This window comes from Chelonoidis abingdonii, chromosome 15 (assembly GCF_003597395.2).
Source record: "Chelonoidis abingdonii isolate Lonesome George chromosome 15, CheloAbing_2.0, whole genome shotgun sequence".
In the NCBI taxonomy this organism is placed as follows: Eukaryota; Metazoa; Chordata; order Testudines; family Testudinidae; genus Chelonoidis; species Chelonoidis abingdonii.
The window spans coordinates 49,379,698-49,402,551 of NC_133783.1; the positions used below are offsets into that span (position 1 = coordinate 49,379,698).

Genomic DNA, 22,854 nt, shown 5'->3' on the forward strand with positions numbered 1-22,854 from the left:
ATGGCAGCATTAGGGGTTATAAACTTACGTAGTTAGTTAGCTATATTTCATGTACGTGCAAACAAATATATTGAAGGAATGTATCAGAAATCATCAAAACTAGAGCTCATTGTAGCTAGCTAGTAAAACAAATTTTATTCTGAATCAGAATGAAAAGCCAAAATTGATATTTCCTGTGAAACCAAAATTCCAAAAGAACTCAGTTTGGAACCACTGAAATGTTTTGTTTTGATAATGTCTAATCATTGTTCTTTGATAAAGCTAAACATGTTTTGTTTCAATAATGGTGTAACTTTACAATATAGACTGTATTATAATATATTTAATATTTGATATATAATACATATAATTAATTATTTTACCATATACAAATTTAAATAAAATGAATAAAAACAAGAAAGTTGAAACATATTTTTACTGTATCAAAATGAGATGTTTTGACATTATGGAACCAAAACAGTAGAAATCATTTATTTAGACTTTTCCCCCTCTCAAAAATTTCTTCAAAATTACTATATTCCTGTGATTTATTTAGATTTTGACTGAATTACATTTTCAACAGAAAACTGTTCTGTTGAATATTTTTTGGTCAGCTCTAATCATGACCTCTTTATGCTGCATAAGTGCCAATCCTGCAATTGGATTCACATAAGCACAGGGGTCTAATTGCATTTTCTGATTGTGGGATCAGAAGCATATTATGTGGAATCAGGCCTGAAATGTTTACTGGTTTTCTGTTTGTTTGCTCCTGCAAATACTGGAGAATGTTTCGACAATAAACACATGTAATTTGATTAATGTTTTAGGCTGAGATGTCCAAAGGAAGTTAGATGCCAAAATGCTGTTGAATGTCAGTGGGAGCTGGGTGACTAATTCCCTAGGCCTCTGAGAATCCCAGCTTTAGATTTTCTGTCTTGCCATCAAGGGCTAAATTATGGCCTTTGTTGCTGGACTAGCACTTTGCAGCTGGATAGTCCAAGTGACGGTACTCTGCAGGGAGATAGCGCTAGGGGGTTTGCTGAGCAGAACTCTTTACACCTGATCTAGAAGGGTGCATTGTACACTCCCCAGTGTGCCGGCAACCATCAGAAATAGGAGGGAATGGGGACATAGGTCTCATCCCCATGGTACCCTTAGTACCATGAAATTGTTAGCCTTCAGAGGGAGTCTTGCAGGTGTAAGTCAAGGTTGGATCTAGACAATGATGTTTGCTCCCACAAGACACAAGAATGACTATGGATCAAGGCTGGTTGAAAATTTTCGCGTAGAACTGTTTTTTAGTGGAAAATTGGGTTATCAGCAAAATTAAGTTTTTTGTGCAAAGTTTTTCTGTTTGCCAGAAGCTGTGAATGGGTGACAGGGGATGGATCACTGGATGATTACCTGTTCTGTTAATTCCCTCTGGGGCACTGGCCACTGTTGGAAGACAGGGTACTGCACTAGACGGACCTTTGGTCTGACCCAGTATGGCTGTTCTTATGTCTGCTTTCCACAGGAAATTTTGATTTGTCATAAAAAGAAAAAATTTACAACTGAAAACCAAAATATTTTTCAGTATTCAAATTTCTGCCAAAAGAATTTCTGCAGCAAAGGAAACACATTTTTCAACCAACTCAACAACAGACCTCACTATGCTTAGAACTACACAGAAGTAATGTTTTGGGCTTGGTTTTCCCTCAGTAAGGTCTATGCATACACATATAGATGGACATACTCAAAACGGAAACAACTAATCAGGTTGTTTTTCCTATAGTCTGGAAAGGAGAGAGATTGGGATGAGGGGGGAATGATTTTTGTTTCTATTTTAAACATTTCTGTTCTGCATTTGGGGAAAAACAGAGGATATAGTCTCATCATATAGTGATGATAACACTCTTTCCATTCTGCTAGTATCTCTGCAGGATGTGAAACAAGCTACTAAAGTTTGACGTTGTAAAATCAGAAGGTCCCAAAAACTTGCATCCAAGAGCTTGCTGGATCGTTAATGTTGATCTTCAATAAGTCTTGGAGCACTGGGAAGTTCCAGAAGACTGGGAAAAAACTAATATTGTGCTAAATTTTAAAAAGAGTCAGTGGGATGACCGTGGTAATTATATGCCTGTTAGTCTGACCAAGATAACGGAGTGGTAGATATGGGACTGATTAATAAAGAATTAAAGGAGGGCAATGTAATTAATGCAAATCAACATGGGTTTATGGAAAATATATCCTACCAAACTAACTTGATATCTTTCTTTGATGAGATTATAAGTTTGTTAAAGTAATAGTGTTGATGTTATATTTAGACTTCTGCAAAGGATTTGACCTAATACTGCACGACATTTTGATTAAAAAACTACACTAATATAAAATTAACATGGTACGTGTTAAATGGATTAAAAACTGACTGATAGGACTAAAATTTAACTGTAAAAAGAGACTCGTCATCACGTGGGTGTGTTTCCAGTGGGGTCCACGGGTATTGGTTTTTGGCCCTATGCTATTTAACATTTTTATCAATGACCTGGAAGAAAACATAAAATAATCATTGATAAAGTTTGCAGATGATACAAAAATAGGGGGAGAGGCAAATAATGAAGAGGACAGGTCACTTAGCAAACTAGTTGCAACCAAACAATATGCAGTTTAATATGGCTAAATATATACATCTAGGAACAAAGAATGTATGTCAGACTTACAGGATGGGGGACACTATCCTGGGAAGCAGTGACCCTGAAAAAGATTTGGAGGTGGTGGTGGATAATGAACCAAACGTGAGCTCTCAATGTGACACTGTGATGAAAAGAGCTAATGTTGTCCCAGGAAGGATGCATAAACAGGAAAATCTCAAGAAGAAGTAGAAAGGTTATTTTACCTCTTCATTTGGCACTGGTGCAACTGCTGCTGTTTTACCATGTCCAGTTCCAGGATCCACAATTCAAGAAGGATGTTGATAAATTGGAGAGGGTTCAGAGAAGGGCAATCAGAATGATTAAAGGATAAGAAAACATACCTAGCCATAGACTCAAAGAGCTCCATCTATTTAGCTTAACAAAGAAAAAGTTAAGGAGTGATTTGATTATAGTTTATAAGTACTTACATGGAGAACAAATATTGAATAATGGACTCTTCAGTCTTTCGGAAAGATATACAGGTGAGTCTCATCTTACACCCATTTAACGTGCGCAAATTTAGCTTTGTGCGGTCAGCAAAAGCAAAAAAAAAAAAAAGGAAAAATAACAATTTTAATACTGTACCTGTAGTGCGGGCAATTCCGCCCACCATTATACTCAATGTAATTTTGACTATAAGTGATTTTCGCTTTACGCGCTGACAGCGGAACGTAGCCCCAGTGTAAGATGAGACTCACCTGTAACACCATACAATGGCTGTAAGCTGAAACTAGACAAATTCAGAATGGAAATAAGGTGTACATTTTTGATAGAATAATTAACCATTGGAACAATTTAGCAGGGGTCATGGTGGAGTCTCCATTACTGACAATTTTGAAATAATGATTGGTTGTGTTTCTAACAGATCTGCTCTAGGAATTATTTTGGGGAAGTTCTCTGTGTTATACAGGAGACCAGACTAGATGATCACAATGATCCCTTCAGGGCTTGGAAGCTATGAATATGTGGGAGCTGCTCAGATATTACCATGATGGCAGCTGTTTAAGTTAGATAGACTGGCACTGGGTACATTAATTAGCTCTCACTTCAAGCCCTCCTAACACAAGTGGCAGCATTATGGCTGGCTGTTGTCCACATGGTTGAGAAGCTGTCTGTGCCCTGTCTTCTCCTCAGCATGCTAATTGCAAGACAAGATTCACGGGGCCTAATTTAGCCTTGGCACAAAAGCCATTACACATAGCACCTGTTCAGTCCTTGTTATTACAAATCAGTGCTGAAAGTAACCCACTGTGCACAATATCACCTTGGTATGGTATGTGCAGTATGTAAGGCTTGGTGTCTAGATATGCTGGTTCCCTTCCCTCTTCTTCCAAGAGAACTTACTTTCTTCACCGGTGGATGTGGATCTGGCATTGCAGCTGGTTCACAAATAGGGAATATCTTTTTCTTCACACAGGCTAGATGTTTTCTGTCTGTATGATGCACAGTGGCTCAGGCCCTGCTCAGGAGTTAGGTAGCCTCCACTGTTGCTTAAACAGGTACCAAACTGTATTCTAAGACGGATACTGCATGAAGAGTCCTTCTGTAGGATTTTGCAGTGGGATGATGACACTTTTTTCCTTTATAAAATAATCTGCATAGTTTTTTCATTGTTTCTATTTTAGGACTGTGCACACAGACACAGGAAATGGTAAACCGAGATATAGAGATAATAGTGCAATGAATCCTCAGATCAATTGCCATATTGAATGGACAATGATTAACTAGTTCCCATTTACCTTCAATTATTCAGTACCAGTTTTTATGCAATATATGCAGTCAACAGTCTAACACTAATAAAGCTTCTGGAGGCTAGAAGAATTATAATACATTATGGATTTTCAGTAGGGTTTAAAAGTTATTGCAGATTGATCAATCTATCTATCTATCTGCTTTACAGAATTAAACAGAAACTTTAAAGATAGAAATCATTCTGTACAGTATTTATTATAGCATGAAACACTCATTTGTCTCCTGAAAGTTATTTCTGCAGCAGTCACTGTAATACTACATCAGTGAGGGAGTTAATTTGTATATTATGCTAATGTGATGCTTCCCAGGGATACTCAGAGTTGTGAGGCACTTGCCACAATGTGCCCTTAGTGTGAGGAGGCCTTATCTGTCTCTGCTGGGGCCTTCACTGTCACTCTGCAGGTTAGCAATAGGCCCACTCCAACATTGAGCCCTCCGAATGCCTCTGTGGAGTGTCAAGGCCTTGGTATTCACAGATTTGCTGCTTCCAAGAAGCAGTACACCCAGCTTACCAGTTCCCCTCAGATCACCACTCCGCTTAACACACAACACTTAGGGTATGTGGACACATTCAGTGCTGTAGGGCCACAGCTGTGCCATTACAGCGTGTCTAGTGAAGACGCTCTAAGCTGATCGGAGAGAGGGCAGAAACTATGTTGGTGGGAGAAGCTCTCTCGCCGACATAGCACTGTGCACACAAGTGATTATGTCGGTGTAACATATGTCACTATGAGGTGGTTTATTCACACCCCTGTGTGACATAAGTTACGCCAACATAGGCTGTAGGTTAGCCGTAGGCTGTGGCATGTTTACAGTGAAATCAAACATAGGGTTATTTAACAAGGCATACAGATTCAAGTAATAGTAAGTGGAATTATTGGAAATAAATTGTTACATATGAAATAAAATCATAACATGTATTCTAGAGCTTAGGTTTAATTAACAAGAAACTGTCATGTCTAATAAAATATTGCAGACCAGTGCTTTACTGTTGGGCTGTGAGCCTCTTTTCCTGAGACAGCCACTCCATCAGCTTGCGTCCTCAGTGGAGGATAAAATCTTGTCCCTTCTGCTGTGGTTTTTTTTTTTAACACAGTTGCAGACTATTGTCCCTTACCCAAGGAGGTCTCCTCTTCACAGAATTATTTTGGGTTTCTTTTTAATTTGTAAATCCTTAGGCCAACACCTGGCCCATACAGTAAACACACCCGGTTTCCATGGATGTCCATTATTCTATATGCTGATTGAGGTGGCTCTGAGTCCTAGCCTTTTGGACCTATTTTCTTGTTAAATGAGGCCTGTCCTGCGGTACTAGGGGTCAGAGGCAGGTTTGAGGAGGTATACTGCCTTACTAGCAACAGCTACTGGAGACATTATGCCTGCAGAGACCAGGAGCCAGCACGGTATCTCCAGGCATACTGTGGAAAGTATATTCACAAGCAACAGTTACTACCATCTATAACAAATACTACATATGCTCCTGCATCATAATCTTGCCTATTCTTATCAGTGTGTCTAGTGGGCGAGGACAGTGTGTCTAGCTGGCACCACTGGAGCCTCCTGCCCTCTACCAGAAGGATACCAGCTGCTAAATTAGTGCTCAGCAGTGTCTTTTGCCTTCCTCTTTTAGTAACCTGTCACAGACACTGGAGCAGCCATAATTTGGCCCTATATAATTTGCAGTGTTTTCTCTCACAACAAATACTATTCACAGGCAAAAACGTTTAGGACAGAATGAGAGTGGCAAATAAGTGCCACTGGCTTACAATGTTAAAATTCGAAGAGAACACAACAAGCTGGTGGCAGAACCAGAAACAGGACTCCTGGCACTCAGCCTAGAGCTTTAACTGATAGCCTGATCTGCTCCTTCATGTGGATTGAAACGCCTGATGTGGCATCAGGATTGAATCGCCTGATATGGCATTCTCTACCCCTTGGGCAGTAGTTTTCACTCTAAATTAAGAAGTCCAGTTCACACTCTTATAGGGCCGTATCCAAAGCCCATTAGTGAGAAGGGGAAATACTCCCATGGACTTTGGATCAGTCCCATATCTGTTAAAAAAAAATTCAAAGAATGAGACTTTCCTGCTCTTTCCTTCCTTAGCCACCTAAGTCTTTTGTCCCTATTTTTCTACATCTGTGTATTCAAAATTTATTAAAGTCATCTCCTACCACATTTTACATATTTGTCTTTTCCGACGGCTTCTCTACACACACCTGCACTGATTTAACTTATGGTGTCATTTTTAAACCAGTTTAAACTGTCATGGAAGGCTGTGTGGACACTCTTATTTTGGTTTAAACCAGACTTATTTCGATTTAGATAGACCCATTCTTTGTCAAATTAAGCTAAAGTGGAATAATGGTTGGTTTTTTTGTTTGGTTAAAGAGTTCACACACACAGGCTGGTTAACCAAACTGTTGCAAATTCGTGCACAGACACCCTCCAGGTGAGTTCAGACCCCCTTAGTAGCCTAAATGGCTTAAAAGCATCTCTCTATGACACAATATTATTATGACCTCTTGTGTCAATCTGTAGCATAATTTGGCTTTGCACAAGTCTGAATAACGTCAGGATGATGATTACATAAACGTGCTGGTAAAGTTTTTGAAATACCTTTACTGCTTATATTCATTAATTGAGGGTCATGCTACCTCTCCCTAGCTTGTCACCATCAGTGCCCTCCACAGTTGGACTGATGACTCATGCAGTGTCATTTTCAGTACCTCTTCCACATTAACTCTTTTTTTTTTTTATAGTCACCCCTCTGTTAATTAGTTAATGTCAGTAAAGCTGATCACCAGATGTGCTATGTAAATGCTGATTGGTGTTCTTAAGTAGAAGTATTGTTATGTTCAGTGGCCAGCTTTCAAACAACTCAACAGTTTTAAAAATATGTTAAAAACAATAACAAAAAGCCCCACACTAGTGCCTGGTACACTTCTTCTAGCACCCGGACACTATTATTTTATAGAGCAAAACTGATTCTTGTTTAATTAACAACATGTTTTTTTTTAATTAAAAATAATGGTGAGCATTTCATTAGAATTGGTTGTGTGCAGTTGCTGCGTGTTCATGATTTAAAAGCAAACAAACATCAAGACCTTTTGTATCTGCTCATAATGTTAAAATATTTCTTCCTTTTCAAATGCACTTTAAAACTAAACACAGATAGGGACTAAGAACTATCCAATCATATGGAATCTTTTTTACTTTTCAGTCATGGGAAAAATTTAGCAAAATGCTACGGTGAAGATTCTCCTGTTGCATATAGTAGCAGAAATATATATAGCACCTTTCATTTCAATATAGCACCTTTCATTTCAAAGGGTCTCAAAGCACCTTGCAAACTTCATATGTTCAGGAATCTCTGCTGCCACTTCTAGGCTGGAACGTGCCAATGGTTAAACAGAGCTCAGCAATGCTAAATAACAGTTTAAATACCAGAGTCTAGCTTCTGATGAACTTCTGGGGTTCCCCAGTTATTTCTTCTGGGAACTGTTCATGTGTCTGAGAGCAGAACTTGACTCTGGGAAAGGAAGTAAAGAGGAATATTATGTCCATTTGAAACAGCAAGGGGGATTTCTGTAGACAGAACCTTATTGTCCAAATTGGAATTTGGCCAGGACAGTGGGGCGAGCACATGTATACTAATGAAAAGTTCCAAGCGATCTTTAATGGCCACACATGAGTAAGATCTCAGTTTTAAATCTTATTTATAAGAAAACACAGTTCTTTTTTATCACCCAGCTGACACAGAAGGAAGGAAGAGTGCCATCTACTGAATCACTGACATCGCTTCCTTACTTCCTGCTCAGCAGTGGGTTTTCCTGGAAGGTCTCTGAGGGCATGTCTGCAGCTGGGTGCTGTGATTCTCAGCCTGGATAGACAGACTCACAGTAACTTTACTCAAGTTTGCATGCTAAAAATAGCAGTGTAGGTGTTGCAGTTGGGCTTGCCACCTAAGCTGAGATCCAGGGAGTCAGGTCAGCTTGGACTTGGGTGACTAGCCTGGAATGCTACCTGTGCCACAACATCCACACTGCCATTTTAGTACACTAGCTGAAGTGAAGGTAGCATGAATCTGTCTACTCGCACTGGGAATCATACCTCCCAGCTGCAGCGTAGGTATACCCTGAAGCAGGAGGTCATCAATAGGCGGACCGTGGGTCAAATCCGGATCACCAGACACTTCTCAGTGGACTCTGAAATCTTTTTATTTACTTATTATCACCATTATTGTTATTTTTTATTATTATTTTCTCCGGAGTCTGGACCTTGACTATACCTTGACTAAGAAATTTGGACTTTGATAAAAAATAATTGACTGCCCCTGCCTCAGAGTCTCCTCTACATTAGAAAATGTTGCTGTTTTAACTCTATGGATGTAATTAAAGTTATCTACCTTCGCTGCGCTAGTGTGAATGAGGTTTTACTGATATAAAAGTGTTTATATTGGTATAGCTTATTCTGGTTGAGGAAGTAAAATAAGTTATCCTTGTAAAAGGCACCTTTATACCAGTATAATTGCATTTCCAGTAGGGTTTATATCAACATAATTGTATTGGTTAAAAAACCACATCTAATGGACATAGTTATATCAGTGAAAGCAACAAGGAGTCTGACGGCACCTTAAAACTAACAGATTTATTTGGGCATAAGCTTTCGTGAGTAAAAAACCCACTTCTTCAGATGCATGGAGAGCAGGCCTGAGTGACCCTACCCTCTTTAGTGTGAAATTGACAAAGATCACAGCCCTGGGCAGTATGGCTCCCAAAAATACTCCTTCAGTATGAGCTACTGTATCTGTTACATCCTAATGTTTCATGCTCCTGAATGAATATTCTCTTAAAAAAAAAGCTGCTGCACAATGTGTGCGTGCTATCAGCTGTGAGAGGGTTAATTCTTTAGACCTTAGGAACACGCTAAGATAGTCAGACATGTATAGGTTGTTTTTTTTTAATTATCCCCACATGTCTATTCTGAACTGTAAAACATAAAAGTATTTCTGTGATTTGTTCCTGGCCAAGGGTTTAAGTGCTTTCCTCTTCAGTCTCACTTCTCATCACAGATGCAGTGTTCTGGCTTCTGCTGCTCTATGAATACTGTTCCTCATTAAATATACAATACAGAATATTTATGGTTACCCATTGCTAATTATCTTCTAGTGTCTGCTGGCATTCAGCTCTAAGCATGAAAAATTTAGAACACCAGTTTGAGATTTACATCTCAGGTGGCTTTAAAATAAATATAGTCTCCCACTGTGCTCATTCTTTTATCTGCTTCCATGAACTTCCTAAGCAAGGAGAGTTTTGTAATTGATTTCAGTGGGAGCAGGATTAGGGTCCTTATAAAGTGCTTTGAAGTTGAAGAGTGCTGTATGAGTGCTAAGCATTATCTTTATTATTCCTGCTTTATGAAGAGAAAGGCCACTGAATCAGAACATACGTTGCAGTCAGAGCAAATGATGAAAAATAAATTACCTCAAATAAGCCACACCTAACCTCTTCAGCTATAGTGGTAAGCCCTCTCTGTGCAGTTACATAATTGCATGATCAGGGCTTCACCATTACAAGGTTTTGACATCTTGAATGAAGTGCTGAGCTCTGTCAGCTCCCATTAAAGTCAATGAATACTCAGCATGTTGCAGGACTGGGCCTTTCATGAAGGAGTATCTCTTTCCTCAGTGATGAATGAAATGATGTATATGTCAGTGTTAGATATAGTGTGGCCACAAGTATATGATTTCTGTTTGGTTGCTCTCTTTGCTGTTTCTTTCTACAGTACAAAAGAGGAAAGAGAATTTACTGCATGATGTAGCATTCTGGGGCCTGATTATCCTCTCCTGCCAGTTTTATTCCTGATTTTCACCTGTGTAAGTGAGAGGAGAATCAAGTCCTTTGTATTTAATCATAAATGTTTCAGAACAGACGTCAGGAGCTGGAATAGTCAAAGGCACCTAAAGGAGTTAGGTCCCCAAATACAATCTGGGTAACTAACTCCCTTGTGATCTTTTGGAAATGCCAGCCAGAATGTACATGAAAAGACTGACTTACTGCACACTTCCTTTCTTTTGACTAAATACCTTATTTCTAAGATGTTGCCCCTGTTAGAGGTATCTCCCATGCTGTTAGCATATCTTGAAGGAAGACTCTGGCAAAGTTATTTGTTCCCATTGTAAATATTTGACCTTTCACAGATGCAAGAAAAAGCTAAAGAAATTTACATGACTTTCCTGTCCAGTAAAGCTTCCTGCCAAGTCAATGTTGAAGGGCAATCCCGTTTGAATGAGACAATGTTGGAAGAACCTCACCCACTAATGTTTCAAAAGCTGCAAGACCAGGTAAAGTTATTACATTTACCCTGCTCACTTGAGGACATATTTTATGGTTGGTGTGGAAGGATGCAATGAAGGTGGCAGGGATAGGGAGGTGCGGGATTATAGGGCTTGGGCTGTTGTTATATATAGTGTCGGTTCTGCCAGAGCATGCACATTGCCAGCTGACTGGTAAAGTGAGCTCCCATGTATGTATGAAAGCAAATGATCTTACAAGATACACAGTGATGCATGCTCACTGGACTCAGGGCAGAATGAAGAGTTGGATGCCATGTGCTGTACTCTGTGGTGGCTTGCTGAGCTGGGCGCTTCAAAGGACAGAATTTAATCTGAGGGAAGGTGAATTAGGCAAAGTGGGGCAGAGGAGTCCTGCTCTGGCAGCCTATCAATGTGATGGAGAGGACACTGCCCGCATACTGGCTAGCACAGAAGAGCCCGGGCTCCAGGTCAGTCTATTCTGACCTAGTTAGCTTTTAAAAAATGACAGTGAAAAGCTCTAAGAATAAAACAGCTTGCTAAATTCTTTGTTCTTCTCAACCACACTCCATACCCTAAAGGGAACATTATACATTGTGCACTCTCTACAGAGTTCTTCCTGCTGCAACCCTTGCTCAGGGAAAACTCATAAGCCTTCTGTGATAGCGTAAGGTTCCTTAATAAAGTTGGGAGCTGGTGACTGCATGCCACTCTGCATTTGTTATGGATCAAATCCTCAGTCCAGCTCCTGGGCTGGGCACTTAGCAGATGCATGGAAGGTGGAAGTGGAGGAGTCCCATCCCCATCAGGCATGGAGAGGTGCTTCTGTGGAGGTTACTTCTGCTGAAATAATTATCATGCAGGAGTGAGTATCTGAGGATGTGTGAAGGGTCACATCCTTTCTCCCCACTTCTGCCACAGACCCGTCATGTGATGCCCCTACCTGTTCCGGGAAGCACGGTAGGATTTGCCTCTGTGTTTTTTGTCAGAATCTGGAGAACCCATCAGCTGACTGATTTCATGCCCATGTTTTGCTGTCCACTCACTTGGCCTGAGACACTAGTGATGCTGATTTCAGTAACACTGAATTCTGTTACTGGCTGCCTTGTGGTCACTCGAGTTTGCTTCAGGACTTTTCTCCTTGGTTGATTTCATCTGCTCATTGACTCAAAATGGGACAGATGTCCTGGAATACCCCCTCTCATCTCCTTGTGCTTTAGAGAGGGGGGCCGAGCTGAGAAGTGAGCTTCTATATCCCAATCCAAAAATCTGTATAGCTCGAGGAAGGGTTTGGATCTGCTAATGCGGATCTGAACTCCTCAGAGCTTGAGAGGGCTTGTTCCTAGGATTCCAATCCCAGCTCATCTGGCAATGCAAAACTTTGGGCAGAATTTTGTAATGTCCACCTTGGAGACAGGTTCTCTTCATTTTTTATCCTACTTTGCCATAGACTGTGGAGCCACTGACTCTCATCTGCAGCTTCCAAAGAGTATGGCCATTACCACTTCCAGTTGCACCCTCCTCAGGACTTTTGAGTATTTGTATTTTCCCCTTGGCTCATGTCTTTTACAGCAAAGCAGTTCTTTGATTTAAACAGCATATTTAACAGAGTTAACATCACATGCTGAATGCATCTGTCAGCTATTGAAGTAGGCTGAAGAGCAGAGGTTCAGCTCCCTTTGAAGTGGATTCCAAATGATTAACAGTGGAAATGTCTAAAGCCCAATTTCAATGTGACAAAGCAAAATCTTTCATGGAAGAATCTGGTTGATTTGGGGGAGATAGGAAAGGAAGTGTCCTTGTAAACCCCGACGTTACTGTACATAATAGGTGATTACATGACTGTAACAATGAAATTGGAGAGAGTTCAAAAAGACTTTAACTGTTCTCCATTTCAGCAGAGGGATCCATGTATAGATGGGAACAGCCAAAGAAGTATGAATTAGAGACATATACTAAACCAGGTTCGAGGGGAGTCCCGTTAATGTGCTACTCAAGAATGTCTGTAAATGTTTTAAAACTAAACACAGGACATCTGGGGATTGCTGCAGATTTCCACTGTATGGAATGCAGCCTTTGTCTGATCCTGCTACACAGTATTCCAGCAGCAATTATGCTCTTCTGTGGCTTGAATCCTTATTAAGTCACAAGGAGTGGTATAATTTGCTCCCACAAGGACAATCTGAGATATGACTGTGTTTATAAAGTATAAAAGGGCATAGCTTGAAGGCCAGACTCTGACCTTGTTCGTGGCAAGTTGCAATTTACTTCTCAAGTAGATCAACTGATTTCACTGGGACTTCTTGTGGGGGTAAGTTCTATTAAATATTAGTAAGAGTATCAGTATTTGGCCCTGTGTATGTAGTTATTTGGATACAGCTTCAGCACAAAGGCTGCTATTCAGTATGGGGAAGTGGGACTTCGGTGGTTCATAGAACCCTTGTGAATTTTAAACTCTTTGCCTAGGTACATGCACCTGTACTGTGCAGAGATGCCAACGAATCTCATTCATTCAGTTTAAAGAGAGAGAAAACTCTCTTTCTGCACGTCTATAAAAAAACCTGAGCAATCTGTGGTGTTGTCACACTCCAGGCCTGTTACCAACTTGGTTTTGATCTTTACTGTATTTGCCCACCATGAGAAGTGGGTGCCCTGTTGTCACCATGAAAAGGAGGGGTCTGTTAATGTAAGTCCCAAACTCTGGCTCATGAACCTCTGATGGGCTGTGTCTCCACCACATTAAAAAAAGATGTATTTTACATTCAGATCGCTCTCTCGATCTAGAATGCTAGTGGACACACAACACAGGTAATTTTTATCTTGATGTAGCTAGTCAAGGTCAACTGCAGGTGGGAGGTATAGGGTTAACCTCAACTAGCCACATCAAAATAAAAACTACCTGCACCTTGTCACTGCTAGCATTCTACCTTGAAGTAGCTAACTTGAGTTAAAATTCATTTTAAATCCATTTAGCATTTAAATTAAAGCAGAGAGGTTTCATATGGTTTACATATAAAAATGAACAACAGTTAGTATGAAAGCCCCTGTGTCTTTTATTTTACAAGCAGGATATTGCAGCTCATACACACACGTTTTATGTGATTGATGGTTTTCAGTAGCTAAGATTACTGCAGAGGTGAAAAGAACAAGCTTTCTCTCTACAAGGCAGTAAGCTACAGTTGCATTAACAGTTTGAAACATTTTAGAAATGAGACCCATAAAGCTACAGTTTCAATTATCCACTCATGGAATTTGTAACCCTATGTATTGAAGCAGTTGAGAATCCAAAAATTCTTCTTGGAAGCTTAGCTTAGTGACGTTGGGCACCATAAAATGTAATCAGTCATGAAGCGTGACTCAGAGCGGCTACTCTGGTGCACCCATTGCCAGAGGGTGATGTATGCTTTTGTTTTGTTTCAATTATGGTTTGCAGTATTTGTTTTCTCCCCTAGCTTTTCTAGCCCAAGCAAAATAGTCGCAACCTAGACAATTGAGAACACTAGAGACTTTTTGGTGGTGGTAGTAAAAATCCAAGTAAGTTGTAGGAGTTTGCTTAGAAATAGATGGAAGTAGGAAGGGAGAAAACAACGGAGTTGGAGGATGAAGCTGAGTTCAAGAATGGCAGGGAACTAGAAGTCCTGGAAGAGAAAAGACAATGTGACTAGCTCCCAAAAATACCTAAAAAAGGGTAGTGGGGAAATAGGGATAAAATACTTATTTTGAAACAAAAAGCATGAAGAATTTTCAGGTGAAATATTTATTATTATATAGTGCCCTGTGCCCCTGAACACAGTGTGGGTCAAATCTTGGTCTCCCTGAAGTCAATGGCAAAATTCCATTGTCTTGAATGGAACCAGGGAATCATCCCTCGTGAGTAACAAGTGTTGGCTAAGCCAGTTATAAATATGCACTAAGCTACAGGAGTGTTGGACAAACCAGCTATTTCAATCAGTGACACATTTGCACCTGCAACCTTTTGTCTGCTTAAATTATTTAGAGGCTCTTTTGTTAATATCTCAGTGCTGTGTGTGTGCACTCAAGCTCTACTGTGATATTCAAGTGTGGTTATGATCAGAAAGGTGAATGTATCCAGTTCTGCTGCCTCTGTGCATTCTGAGCCACATCTTTTTACTGTGCTGACCGAATGCCATCTTCATTATGTTTTTTCTCCTGGGGGCCCTGCAGAACCGACCTTGCTATGGGTGGGAGCTGGGTTATGTCCTCACTTGTACATAATATACAATTAGTAACTAAGTGCCAGCTGCAGACCCTTTACTACAGGTGGTGATGTAAGAGTCCAGCTTTCAAACGTCAGGTTACATTTGCTGTGTTCTCAGGCAGGAAAACCATCATTTGGCTATAGGCTGATCAAAGTTGATACAGACATTAATGAACATGGAACCTCATAATACTGTTTGTTATACACAATCACTTTTAGAGTATATAAAATTTATTTTAATGTCTTGCTTTCTGGCCAATACATTTTAGTGTATGCATTTGCTGACAGAACAAAACTGTAGAACATTCCTATTATCTTTCTGGTTTAGGATCTATTTTATTTGAGTCACTGTTTTTGTTTCATTTCCCTCTCCCAGATATTCAATCTCATGAAGTATGACAGCTACAGCCGTTTCTTAAAGTCAGACATATTTTTAAAACATAAGAGGGCCGAGGAACAAGAAGAGAATTCATCGGAAGCTCAATCCGTAGCTAAAAGAGCTTCAAGGATTTACAACACATGATCCAAAGAAACCCATTTCAGACAAGCAACAAAAAATAACCTAACTCTCAGGAACAGTCTTTGGGTCTATAACTGTTGCATTTAAGGCTTGAAAAGCACAAAACCCTTTTAGGGGATATTTACCTTCTTAACTGCTTGAGCAACTAATTGTTTTTGCATGATGGCTAATACCAAACACTCTTGAAAAGACCATTTCCTAGGCTAAAATGCTGAGGTATCCATATGTGGCATGAATTACATCCCATGTTTCACAAATTAAAATGTTTTCCAATCACTGTATTTGTGAGGCATCACATATATGAGAAATGGAAGATAGGGTTGCTTTTGCCTTCTGTTTTTATAGCTATCCTGTATGTACGTTTGTGAATTGTTGTGAGCCAATGCAGAGTAGCATTTCTGATACCCATGGATGAGTCATACATTGATTACCATTAGGGGGCAGTATCATGTAGGGTTAATCCTAATAAAACCCAGTTTCAGTCCTGCCAAACCTAAATCTCTTCTTTGAAACTAATCTATCTGTGAGACTTTGAAAGGCAATTTCAATTTTGACTTTGAGAAGTGTGGGTTTGCCTTTATTATTGAAGCATAAGGCTGGGTTTTTTTAGTCAGAATTTTCATTACCGTGTTTCTTTGATTTCACGATGTTTCCCACAACAGCCAATCAGCTTCTTCAGATGACAGAGGCTAATCGCCAGCTTTGAAAGAGACAACATGTCAACTTTAAAAACGCAATAAAACCTCTTGTGTTTTCATAGCACCTAAACTATAATGGAACAAAAGCACCAAGATAGGAAGGATCCCTTCAAAGCACTCAAAAAGCCATAGGAGAACTGATACCTGTTGCCCACTTCTGAGCATCACATCTTCAGGTGGGCTCAGCACTTCAGGCAGCTAGCACACTTATTCTGAAGTCACATGCAAGTACTAGTAAGCATTAGGTCTTCCCCATTCTTCGTGAGGAATTGTGCCCTGGCTGCCTGGATTCCTTCTGCAGAGGCACAAAACAACAGTTTTCATTTTCAGTCTGGTTTTGCTAAAATCGATTGGTCGCATACTACCTGATTTTGTTTTCCCCCAAGAAGTGTTTCAGGGTTTCCTATGCACAGATGTTGGAAAGTCCAACAGAACTGTGAATTCGCATTGTGATTTTAGCCATTCCCACTCCATGCTTGAGATGAATGGCAGTTTATGTCTGCCCTGAGAAGATCAATGTGCAGTGATGAAATGTTAGGATAATAAAGGAACATGCTGGTGGAAATCTCCACCAAAGAGTTCTCTTTGTCTATCTGGAATGGTTTGGGAACTGAAAAGCATTTTTGGCATAAATGTTTAATGTGTTTATATTTTTTGAATTCATTAATTCAATGCCAAACTACGATACTAAATTGCTGTTTAGAATTGGGAGAACATATTGGCTGGCATGTTTTATTTACAAGCTTCACCATGTGTAGTCTAGCTGTGACTCACATTCACTCACTATTTACTCTTTTTTTGTGTTAGTGCAGGCTTTTCTTGAGTTTGTATTTATGGGGTGTCTAGTCAGATTGCACAATTAGCTTTTGATTATTTTAAAATTCTCTTTCTCAGGAAGGTCAGTTATATTTTATACATTACTGTTGCTATCAACATCTTAAAAGCTAGGGCTAGGTTATAATTTTCTAGGAGGAAAACTCTCTATATAGCCATATGACATATGATGACATATGAGTCTGTCTTTTTCTAAGCCACCTTTACAGCCTATGTCTAAAGAAAATGGCTGCTGTGGTCTCTGCTCCCACTTAATCCATTCATATAATGGTAGTGGGAGTTCTGAAAACTTATCAAGGGATAAAGAGATTTGTTAATTTTTAGGGAATTGAGCAGGAGGGTAGTCTTTCAATTTGCACTTTCTGAGCTGTAGGTTGGATGCACCGAATACATTTTCCCATCATATTTAGAAAGGAGTAAATGGCAGAACCAAGGGTTTAGGACCATGATTCATCAGTTTTCAGTGGGACGTGGGCACATGCTGAAAGTAAAGCACGTATTTAAATGCTTTGTTGAATAAGAATGTACTTAAGCACATGCTTAAATGCTTGGCTGCATTGGGGATTGGGCGAACAGTTATTATCCCCCTCTGCAGCCAGTTGTTATCATACTAGGTCTTTTAATTAGAATAACTTTGGTCATGTAACCACCACATCCTATCAAATCTTTTGAATGATGGGCCCAAACTAAGCCCCTGGAACTCAGGAAAGATGAAATCTGCCAACATTTACAGTTTGGACTTTGGTTTATAATTCTCATTATTATTATTATTTACGTTAGAGTAGTGCTGAAAGGTCTCAAGTTGGGGGGAACCCATCCCATCAAGCTAAGTGGTACACAGTCCCTGCCCCAAGACCTTGCAGTCTAAAAGACAAGACAGATAAGTAATAATAGACAACAAACAAGCAAAACATTAAACGTGATGTTAGATACACCTCTTGGGAATAGCTAAGTTAGGCCCTGATCCTACAAAGACTTATGCACAGCTGTAACTTTAGTCATGCAAAATTTGCACCAATAGAACTTTTCACATGGGACATCCAGGCTACCCCGGCTACATTGCTATATTTAGCACACTAGCTCAAGCATTGCAGAGTGGGTGTCTGTCTTCCCACACTTGTGGGGACTTGTCTTCATTACGGGGTAAGTCGATCTAAGTTACGCTACTCCAGCTATGTGAATAACATAGCTGGAATCAACAGCTTAGGTTGACTTACCCAGCATCTTCACTGTGCTGCATCGATAGGAGATGCTCTCCAGTCAACTTCCCTTACTCTTCTTGGGGAGCTGGAGTACTGGGGTTGATGGGAGAGCGCTCTGCCATCGATTTAGCGGGTCTTCACTAGACCCCTGCTGGTGCTGGGAGGGGGGTTGGCGAGGCCAGCAGGTTCCCTACCTGGCCCCGTGCCTCCCTGGACATCCCCCTCGCTCAGCTCCTAGGCGGAGATATGGCCAGGCAGCTCTGCATGCTGCTTTTGCCCACAATGCTGGCTTCACAGCTCCCATTGGCTGGGAACTGTGGCCAATGGGAGCTGCGAGGGTGATGCCTGCGGGCAGAGGCAGCGCGCAAAGCTGCCTGGCTATGCCTTTACCGAGGAGCTGAGAAAGGGGGATGTCGCTGCTTCCAGCGTGCCCCCCGAGATAAGCACCCCTCAGAGCTCACCTCATCCTGTCCAGTGCCCCAACTCCTTGCCCCCTCCCACACCCAAACTCCTGCTGCTGCTTGGGAGAGTGTGCAGTGGCCTGAGAGGTGCAACTGGCGCAGGGGCTGCCTGAGGTGCCCTGAGCCAGGCACAATGGCCACTGCAGAAGTCATGGAGGTCATGGAAAGTCATGGACAAACTCACAACCCTCATATTTACACATATGTGATATATTTATGATTACTCATATAGTTTTCAGATAGATGGGCAAGGTAGAGAAGTCTTCAACTACAGTTTTTCTTAAAATGAAAGAAAAAAATTAAAGTAAAGTAGAAAACTTAAATATGAGTCTAGGCATTATGAGAAGAAGTCAGAGTAGTAGAAATGTATTTATTTGTGTCTAATTTTTTTTAAAGGTAACATATCTAAAACTTCACAGTTCTATTATCTTAAAAATATCTTTCTCCATTCTACCTTTGAAGTTTGTGGTCTTGTTCTCTTTCTCATCAAGGTCTGAAAGATTCCAAAATCTTTGCAAGATTCAAAACTCGAACTTTTTCACCTCTAAGACAACCTGTAATTTGCCCAGGAGTAATCAAAATGCAGCATTGCAAACAGGTGAATATTAGGAGGGATGTGGATTCAGGAGGGGTTGTCTTGTTTGGGTTAGTGCTGCATATTACTTACCGTATTAATTTTGTAACATGTCCAGATCCCTTCTATACAGTAAGAGGCTGATACAAATTGCATGGATCTAAAACAATGTAAATTTCTAGTTGCATAAAACCTTAATTCTGACTGACTGCAAGCTTCACATCTCCATCCCAATTCTCTAAGTGACACAGTTTGAAATACATGGGAATCATAAGGGCTAACTCTTTCCAACCCGCCCAATGGCTACCCTCACATATGTTTCTGAACTAAAAATGAGACTCATTTACAAATAAGCAAGAGCTGTGTGTTGAAACTTGTTTGATGTTTTAAATACCAGTTGAGAGGATGCTGCAGTGTATGATGTGCCCCTCCGCCCATTTTCTAGATTCAGGCCTTCAGAGCCTGTGTCCTCTCACTTTCCCATCACCAACATTTCTGTGATGGAGGAGGACTGGGGACAAGATACTACTGTGATGGGGACATTTTAGATTTGCAAATAGCTAGACTGGGACTCCCTTCAGAGGTAGCGAACACTTTTCATTAAATAGCAATAGGGGTCACTGATGAACCCCATGAGGCACTTCTTGCACCTCACTTTCTTTTTCTCTGTTCCTTTCCTTGATTCCACTGCATTCCGCCTGCATCCTTTTGTTTCAAACACACTACCTGGCCACCACATTAAACTGGGGAATTGGGGGTGAGAGGCAGGGACCATTTTGTTTATGTGCTTGTAAAGCAACTAGCATGATGGGACCTTGTCCATTACTGGGACTCCTCTGTGCTACAGTAATACTAACAATAATTAATACAATGTCTTGACAGCAGGTTCAGGAATTTTCATTGCTGCAGCATAGAAACTATAACTATTTTATTAAGATAAAGTCTAAGAGTCTTTAAATCAGAGGTGGGCAAACTACGTCCTGCGGGCACATCCAGCCCATAGGACCATCCTGCTGGCCCCCGAGCGCCTAGCCCAAACTAGCCCCTAGCCCCTCCCCTGATTTCCCCCCTCCCCTGCAGCCTAAGCTCTCTCACTCTGCCGCCGTCACAATGCTCTGGGCAGTGGGGCTGTGAGCTCCTGGGCAGTGCAGCTGCAGAGCCAGACCTGACCTGGTGCTCTGAGCTGCGTGATGGTGGCGTGGCTGGCTCCAGCTGGGTGGCACGGCTGTAGCGCTGCTAGCCACTGGTGCTCCAGGCAGTGCGGTAAGGGGGTGGGAAGGGGTTGGATAGATGGCAGGGAAGTTCGGGGTGGTGGTCAGGGAGTGGGGGTGTGGATAGGGATTGAGGCGGTCGGGGTGGGAACAAGGGGTTGAATGAGGGAAGGAGTTCCAGGGGGCCGTCAGGAATGAGAGGAGAGGTTGGATGGGGCAGCGAGGGTCTGGGGCAGTCAGGAGACAGGGAGCGGGGGTGTGTGGAAAGGGCAGAGGTCCCGGGGAGGCCATCAGGGAACAGCAGGGGTTGGATGGGGCAGGAGTCCTGGGGGGGCAGATAGGAGGGTGGGGGCCAGGCCATGACCCCCTCCCCTAACTGGCCTTCCATACAATGTATGAAACCCGATGCGGCCCTCAGGCCAAAAAGTTTGCCCGCCCCTGCTTTAAATCAATAGTAGATAATACTTTTGTTTCCGCTGACCTCGCAGATGAGCAGCTGCCATGTCAAAGCCAGAAGTTGCAGATTAGCTCAAATCCCATGCCCTTTAGGGTATGAGGGAAGAAATAGAGAGAGGTATATTGAAGGGTTTGTTTGGCCTCTGGGAAAGGAAATCATTGCCAAATTTACCACCACCCTCTACTCGCTGCTGAAAGAATAAAATAGATAACTTTGGGGAAATATTGATAAGATTATATAGTAAGGCAGCACATGAAGAGAGATCATAGCTGTGTTTTGTTTGTTTCTTAAAGTTGGTGAAAATATCAATATATTTGTTGCTTAGTTAGAATTCACCTTGTCCAGGTACAATAAGGCTGCTCAGTTTGTTATTGAAAGGTAATGAATAATAATAATAATAATAATAATGACGTACATTGGGTTGACATTTTTCTGTACTTTGCTATTTCCTGAGTGTCTCCTAATATATGAAAACTGAAATAAAAACTTTTTTTTTGAAGCTGACAATGTAACGTGTATAATTTAGACCTACATAGAATACTATAGAACAAATCCCAACCCAAGTCTAAGGTTGGCATTTGTTTTTCCACTGTTGTTCTCTCCTTGCCTGTGTTTGTGTGTGTTTATGTTTGACATTATCTATGAATGACAGTACATTTCCTAAAGTAAAGAGTGACTGGCATGCTGATTTCTGTTAACCATAGAAATTATACAATTAACCCGTTAAATGCTTTTAAATTCTTATTTCTCCTAGCTGCACTTTTTCATTGCTTTCTCTGTTTTGGATGTAAAATATTTAAGAGCAAAAATATAGTTATCTGCATGTTTGTGATCCAATCTGGTCTCTGGAGGCTTTTTTAAATGGCTGTCTAATCATGATAATCAGAATTTTATGTTATAAAAATCTAGCTGAGAAATGTAACTCCATGTTGGTTAGAAATATGGAAGTATTACCCAGTAATGTGTACTGAATTGAATCCATTTCAAAGAGAATCTATTATGGAAATTTATGTGACCAAAAGGGATGTACCAGGGCCACAAAACTTCTGCTCTGAATATGCATGATCCTGATGCTCTGTACGCTGAAGGTATAAATTGAATGTCATAAGATCAGATGTCCCTTTATTTAAAAAAAGACACCTGTTCATTTCTGGAATAAATTTCCTGCAGCATCAGGATGGTCATTTACTCCAGCATTACTTGCAGAACTGTAGCGATCTCTCTGCACGTGTGACCCAGCGTTAAGACTACAGTCTAAAGATGTTTCTGCAATAGCAAATGGAATCCCCACTTTTCACCACGAGTGCCGCTGGAGTGAATTACCAGCCTATAGACTGTAGGAGTGTGCTATGCAATCCATGGAATGTAGGGATGTTCTGATGAATAAGGTTTTAACTTTTACTTTTTGCAAGGTGTGAATACTGTGTTTAGACAATCGACAGACAATGGTCAGCATTACATATACCAGCTATTTTTGGTCAGCAAAATTCGAGGAATTAGTTTTGTGTATTTCTGAAATGCTTTCGAGGTATGCAAGATAATAAATGGGGTAACTGAGAAGGGAAATTGGGTGCTCCTATTTTCCCTCTCACTTAATACACAAACAAGGGGACATTAAATGAAATCGAAAAGCAGCATATTTAGAAGTGCAAAAGGAAATGGTTTGTACACAGCATAGATTAACCTATGGAACTCATTGCCACAAGATATCATTGAGACCAAGAGCTCAGCAGGATAAACCCTTATGCCTTAAAGTATGAACAACCCATTTAGTGACAGGGCTAGGAAGAAACTTCCCCTGTTGGCAAGTCATTCCATAATGGTCCACTACAGCATTTCTTGCACCCTTCTCTGATACTTTTCATTACTGGCCACTGTCAAGAAACAGCATACTGGACTAGCTAGACCACTGGTCTGTCTGATCAAACATGGCAAATCCTACATTCTTATCTCTAAAGTCA

General features: G+C 40.8%; 1 protein-coding gene across 2 annotated transcripts in view; it reads left to right on the forward strand.

The window, feature by feature from the left end:
* Positions 1-21,388, forward strand: part of RGS10 (regulator of G protein signaling 10) — a 31,974-nt gene extending 10,586 nt beyond the window's left edge. Inside the window, exons 4-5 of one of the 2 annotated variants that reach the window (XM_032775589.2) lie at positions 10,604-10,747; positions 15,313-21,388. In XM_032775589.2, coding sequence (XP_032631480.1) covers positions 10,604-10,747; positions 15,313-15,459 — 291 coding nt within the window. In that variant the 3' untranslated portion in view covers positions 15,460-21,388. The remainder of the gene's footprint in view (positions 1-10,603; positions 10,748-15,312) is intronic. The other variant, XM_032775592.2, reaches the window with a different exon arrangement.
* Positions 21,389-22,854: the final 1,466 nt, after the last annotated feature.